Source organism: Stegastes partitus, unplaced genomic scaffold (genome assembly GCF_000690725.1).
Source record: "Stegastes partitus isolate 25-593 unplaced genomic scaffold, Stegastes_partitus-1.0.2 Scaffold254, whole genome shotgun sequence".
Taxonomy (NCBI): Eukaryota; Metazoa; Chordata; class Actinopteri; family Pomacentridae; genus Stegastes; species Stegastes partitus.
The window spans coordinates 41,356-47,731 of NW_007577985.1; the positions used below are offsets into that span (position 1 = coordinate 41,356).

Below are 6,376 nucleotides of genomic sequence, written 5' to 3' on the forward strand. Positions count from 1 at the left end.
GCTTGTTTCTACTCTCAGATGTGTGTTGCTTTGGATAAAGGCATCTGCTAAATGATATTGTAAACTGCTAAAGGATATTATTATTGGCAGGACATTCTTTGGCCAGATTGCGATCAAGATAGTCAGGTGGAGTCCAGAATGGTTGGTGTGAACCTAGTCAGGACTACCACAATGAATGCATAGTCCTGACAGCCCAGATGTGAGAGTGTTAAACTTTTTATACACCAAAATACTGGCTAAGAAGTTGGCTCCTAGTTTGTTGATTAGCCAAAAGAGAAATATTCCAGCATGGTAATGATCCAAAGCACGCTGCCAAAGCACACAAAGAAGAGGGAATATTTTAATCTAGCCAAGTTTGCAACCTGACTTGAAATCAAAACAACACGTTTGGGGTGTTTTAAAGAGAAAGGCAGAGCAACACGACTCAACAAAAGAGTAGCTGGAAAAAAAAAGTTTCTGAAGAATAGCAGAACAGCTCTGCAGAAAAGTAGCTTCCTCCATGTTGAGGAGGATTCACTATTAAAAATCACACTCTAAGTAATGACAGGTGCACTCACTTTAGTCAAATGGAAAGCTTTACATTTTTAACTGTTCAACTGAGAAGTAGTGCAATTATTGAGAAGTGATTTATTCCTGAATCACATCACAGTTGTGATGTTGCACAGGGGTGCGTCCATTGTATACTGTATCCGTTGATCTGTGTGCACTTTCACACTGTTTCTTGTGCAATGCTTATGCAAGAGGTGCTTACCTTAGTTGTGTCTGGACAAGTCGTAAACACTATAATGCTGTGAAGAAAATTTATTCTGTATACAGTCCCATATGTCTCAGCCCTATAAAAAAACAAAACAGAAAAACTTACAAATAATGAAACTATCACACATGCAAATGCACTGGGGTCAATACCTACTGAAAAATATAGTTGATAAGTGGAGTAAATTATCAAATGGTGCAAATGTACACAAACCAAAGTAAGTGTGAGTATTTCAGGTGTAGCTAGCTGTAGCCTATAGCAAACTATAGGGGGTGTAATGCGCAGATATGTTGGAGGACCGACACACGCACTTCCACTGACTTATAACATTTCCCAACGCTGTTTAACTTACCACTCCAGGAATTTGTCGTTCACAACTTTTTCATCTTTCATTACCCTCAATAAAGTCGCCGTATGTCCGAGGAAAAAGCTGCGTGAAGAAAAAAAAAAACAAAAAACGGTACGTCACTGAGAATGTTAGCTGTTTTAAGCTAACAAATAAGTTAGCTAAAGTTAGCCTCGACTAGCTAAAGAGCGTCCGGACTGGACTTACCTGTCCCTCGGTGGCCCAGGAATGTGGTCATATTTCAGGTGGATGTATTTAATATACGCGCAGTAGCCGAGCAACGCTATGAAAAGCAGAACGAGCAGAAACAGAAACGCCTGGGAAGCCCAACTCAGAAGTGCGCTGAAAACTGCCATTCTTCGCGAGTCGTGTTCACACAGAGACGGCGACGTTAAAACTGTGTTGTAGGTGCAGTTCAGTGTCGTTAAGTGTCCAGTTGAACGACGTTTCGACGTTTCCGCGTTAGATTGGACTTATCAGCTCATTTAAACACTGAATACGTGTCATTGGCGGAAAGCACAGGCTCCATAGCTCAGTGGTTAGAGCACTGGTCTTGTAAACCAGGGGTCGCGAGTTCGATCCTCGCTGGGGCCTGGCAAGGGAAATCTTTTTCACTGTTTTGCAGATGCTCCTATGCAGAATAAGTGTAGGTTTCGGTATGTATTTAATATATTAATAAACGGGAGGATAGTATAGTATGAGCAGTGTAGTTTTCTCTCTGCTCTCCTTTTCTTTCTCTCTTTGACTCTTTGGTGTGGGCATTAGCTGCAAACCAGACACCATGGAAGCTGAGGTGGACAGGAGGACTGTAAACAAACTGTTATCTATTCTGGATAAGCCCGATCACTCCCTCCATCCCCCCTGGACATGCAGCGGAGCTCCTTCCCAAATAGACTGACTCACGAAATCTTTCCTGCTCAGAGCAATAACCCTCCACAACACCCGGCCTCTGTCTGGCAGACAGCATTCTCAGCTCTCTGCTCTGTAACATGCTTTGTTTTGCACTGTTTTTCAATTTGCACTTTTTGTACAGTTTGTTTGTTTTTTTTTAATAGTATTTACCTTTTAGCCCTTTCTTGTTGTGATTTGGTGTTTCCTTTTGTGCTGCTGTTTCGAAATAATTTGCCAGGTCTGGGAAAAATAAAGTTTTTCTATTTTATTCTATTGTTGGACTTTTCAATAAATATTATTTATGTCTATAAGGAAGTAAGGCTTTCATCTTCCTACTTGAGCTGCCCTGACATTGTTTTTGTCCTAAATTGGTGTTGTATTAACACAACTGAACTCTCACCACAGTCACTTGGCCTTTTTGATAAGTAGTTCGGGTGAATAAATTGAAACTGGGTCACACTCAAATTTGGACTCTGATTGTATGGCCTGAGGTCCACAGTGCATTCCCTTACAACATGGAACCAGTCCATGTGTTCATACAGTCACACTTCCACAAACAAGGTGAGACAAACATGTAAGAAAAAAAAGTGATAATACTAGTTATCTGTATTACTGATAATGTTATTTATTCCAGGTTGTGCACTCTGAAATCAAAGTATAATGTGGTGCTGCTTCTGCTTTCTAGTAAAAACTGGTGTTATTATGTGTGGATGTGCTCCAGATTTCCCCCAAATTTCTCCAGATTTCTCCAGATTCACAGCCAATCATCTCCTCTCATGTCCAGAATTTAACGTCCTCGCTCGACCAATCGATATCGAGCATGTCTAGATTTCAACCAGCGACCAATCACAGGTCGAGCATGGCGACCTTGTGACCCGGCTTTCCCTCCAGTCATAAAGTCATTTATACTTCTATTTGTGGAAAAAAAAAAACGTATGTAAACTTTTGCATATCAAGGTAAAACCAAATTATTATTATTTTGTTTTTAATAAGCTACTTAAATGACACTGTAATAATTAGAAGAAATAAACGATCATAGCATCCTTCAGTTGTTACACCGGCTAGCTACCTGTTTTTCACTGCTGTTTTACTTACTTAGTGCTTGTGTATGAATACAATTGTCCGTCATTCAATTTTCCTTACTTTACTCGACCACTTCAGTGACTTGACATGATTTTGACAACATAGCTTTTAGCAACTGGAGTATTTTCCTTAGCCCAAAACAGTGCATGAGCTTGCTGTCACTGCAATTACTTTCTTTTTCTGCTATAACTTTATCATAGTATCACTTTACAGGTTTAGCTTAGAACATAAATTAGATTTTTTTCAGTCTATGCACCTATGAATAATAATATAACATATAATAGAAATGGTCACTCTCTTATTTCTCGTCTCTGGCTGGTCCATTTGGTATAACTTTTACTTTCATTATTGGTAGATGTCTTCCAAACAAAAGAAACAGAGCTGTAGGAGTGGGTTTCCCGTTTGAAAAGATTAGCTGCTTCCTTCCCTCCGAGGCAGGAAGCAGACCTGCACCACGCCAGAGAAAGTGACACGATCTATATCTGAAGGTAAAGATGGACAGAATAGTCAGCACTGCTTGTGCAGGTATTAGGGATAAAGCTAATTAAACTAAAAGCGGGATACATTCCAACGATATACTCAAACTGCATTATAGATTATAAACATGTAGCTGCAGTGGTTTTTCATTAAATTTATGTTTGCAAGTATGAATAAATTCCTTTTTCTAACCTGTGCACTTGTAGCCTTCTAGCTCTGTCCCTGGTCCATCTTCTGGGACGCTACAGCCATGTTCCTCATCAGCATTGTCCTCTCTACAAGACACCAGGGCGGCCAGAAACAACTCCTCAGAAGCCTTCTTTGACTCTGGCATCAATAAATATTTCTGAGGTTTACAAAACCAGGGTTTGGAAGGTCTCAGGATGCTGCCTTAATGCCAAGCTTAAGTTTAGTTGGGAAGCATCTTGGCAAGGTAAGATGGGTGCAATGTAGCAGCAGTATAGTGTTTTCCTGTGTAACTATAGTGGGCTTGTTGTAATTGTCAGTGACTGTAATGTCTAATGATCATTGTCATTTATGATGTAAACAGTTGTCTTATTCTCTCACCAGGTCTCCACCTCTACTCCAATGTCCAGCAATGTTACAAGTATCATGGCAAGCAGAAGACCGTCGCCTGCCCACGGTCCGAGGACGTTTATTCATTTCTCTGTTCCACCAGCTGCTGCTACAGCTGTGAGTAACTTTTCCGTGTACTTGTCAGTGTAGATTCTCAGTCATCCAGGTCATGGGAATCGTAGGAGCTCCAGTAGAAATCAACTGGAGGTTCTTGAAGACGTTTCGCCTCTCATCCAGAGGAGGCTTCTTCAGTTCTAACTGACTAATGGGGATTCTATAGTCCCTGCAACCAACATGGCTAATGGCCCATAAAGATGTGAATTGTTGTGAAACCAGGTGGTCCACCAACAATTTCACTGTCGTTGTTTTCTTTACATTCATGTTTTACTAAACTGAAAATAGTACTTTCATCTTTATAAATATGTCTCTAAATTGCTCTTTTTAAAAAAAAAAAATCAGGAAGCATCAGCCTCCTCCTTAGCTCGTCAGGTTCCTCTACGTCCACCTCTGTGACCTCTGGTTGATCCCTCAGCACACTCCAGCAGCAGGAGATGTGGAGATACCTACAGGTCTAGGGTCTCTAGGGTCGTATTTCTCTGCTGACCTTCGCACAGCTTTTACGACTTTATTATTTTTTTTTATTGTATTGTTTTATATAGCTATGGTCAAATTGTTTCAATATAGTTACCACTATATTGGACATAATTAGCTTCTGTATTGTTTGTGTGATAGCCAATTAATCTGTACATTGTAATAATTTTGTTTAGTTTTGATTTGTTCTTCACATAAATATCTGTTTAATCAGAGTCAGACACAGACCTTTATGCATAGTCAAGCTACAATTATATGATACAAACAGCATGAATTCAAAAACCATTTCACAACTGATCAAAGAGGCCTTGTTAGTCGTGACATTATAAATAGATTGGTGCAAAAAAAAAAACTGCTTCTACAGCTTTGTCAATAACGAGTTCGTAAAAGATGATTTGAGTACGTTTGAGCAGTGAGCAATTATATCTCAAAGTTTAACAACAGCTGGTTAAAGTTTGAGTTTGAATTTATCTGTTACGAGCTGGAATCGAACCGGCGACCTTCGTATCCACAGCTTCTACCGTCTTCTTGTAAAGCTACTGGTTTTGGCAAAATCATTAAAATTCAACTAAAGCATGTTCTAAATGTCAGCGAAAGTTTACGTAAAACAACTCCCAGTTCTCTTTTTCTTAAATTTCAAGACTTTTAGCTTACTACGGGAGGTGCCCCAAGATGACTTGTCCTACATTGACGCTGTACAAATACAACTCAACTGAGCTGAACTCTGCCTGCTGTTATCTGGCTTTTTCGATAAATAGTTCAGATGAAGAGAGTGAAACTGGGTCACACTGAGATATGAACTCTGATTGTTGGGTTTAAGGTCCACAGTGCATTCCGTTCTGTCATGGAAGCATTCCGTGTGTTCACGCTTCCACAAACGAGATGAGATAAACGTGTAAGAAAAAAAAAAGTGAGTAAAAGCAGCTTTTCCGCCATTTTTTCCCCCCATTTATGTGCATTACTGATGATCATGCATGCTGTATTTTGCAAGTTGCACGCTGTAAAATCAAAATATGTCGTCGCTTTAATCAGAGTCGGTCAGAAAAACTGGTGTTATTTGCGGTTATTGCAGTCAGGATGGCCGAGCGGTCTAAGGCGCTGCGTTCAGGTCGCAGTCTCCCCTGGAGGCGTGGGTTCGAATCCCACTTCTGACATCAAATATTTTCTCTGAAGAACCACATGTGTCGGCATTTTACCAACGTGCATTGCGTTAATGTTTCCTAGTGACCTGCGACGTGAACTGATAAGTAACATAGTAGGGCTGCGTCCATGTCACCTCGGACTTTGGAAACTTCAGTGATAAAAATCCCAGACTTCAAGAATCTATTACAAGAAATGGAGAAGTGTTGAAAAAATGCTCGACTAAATTTGACAATTTTAGCCACGTGTAAAATGTCTGTAATTTGCCTAAACATCTTAATTCTCAAGTAGTAAGTTAGAAATTCTGAAAAATCCGAGTTTACCCAAACACAACATCTTGTCTGGCTTGTTGGCTTGTTTGCACAATCCTGGTTCCAACTAAAAAAAAAGTCAGACAAAGGACAGGAAAGAGCTGGGAGTGCTGTTTGTTTAGTTTTAGCTTCTGTAGGTAGTCTGGGCAGATTTATGAAGCTTCATTAAAGGCACAGAGATGGAGAAATAAATGGCTAAAAACATTA

The 6,376-nt window shown here is 40.0% G+C and overlaps 1 protein-coding gene and 2 non-coding genes across 3 annotated transcripts in view; 2 read left to right on the top strand and 1 right to left on the bottom strand.

Moving 5' to 3' along the window:
* The window catches only part of cyp46a1.2 (cytochrome P450, family 46, subfamily A, polypeptide 1, tandem duplicate 2), an 8,858-nt gene extending 7,312 nt beyond the window's left edge, over positions 1 to 1,546 (bottom strand). The window contains exons 1-3 of the mRNA XM_008281991.1: positions 1,308 to 1,546; positions 1,107 to 1,184; positions 752 to 833 (exon numbers count right to left, since the gene is read on the bottom strand). Of these exons, the coding sequence (XP_008280213.1) occupies positions 752 to 833; positions 1,107 to 1,184; positions 1,308 to 1,456 (309 nt within the window). The 5' untranslated portion in view covers positions 1,457 to 1,546. The remainder of the gene's footprint in view (positions 1 to 751; positions 834 to 1,106; positions 1,185 to 1,307) is intronic.
* A 75-nt stretch (positions 1,547 to 1,621) lies between these two features.
* trnat-ugu (transfer RNA threonine (anticodon UGU)) lies at positions 1,622 to 1,694 on the top strand. Its single transcript has one exon. It is a non-coding gene; the product is annotated as a tRNA-Thr (tRNA).
* Positions 1,695 to 5,789: 4,095 nt separating this feature from the next.
* Positions 5,790 to 5,872, top strand: trnal-cag (transfer RNA leucine (anticodon CAG)). The gene has a single exon. It is a non-coding gene; the product is annotated as a tRNA-Leu (tRNA).
* The last annotated feature ends 504 nt before the right edge of the window (positions 5,873 to 6,376 follow it).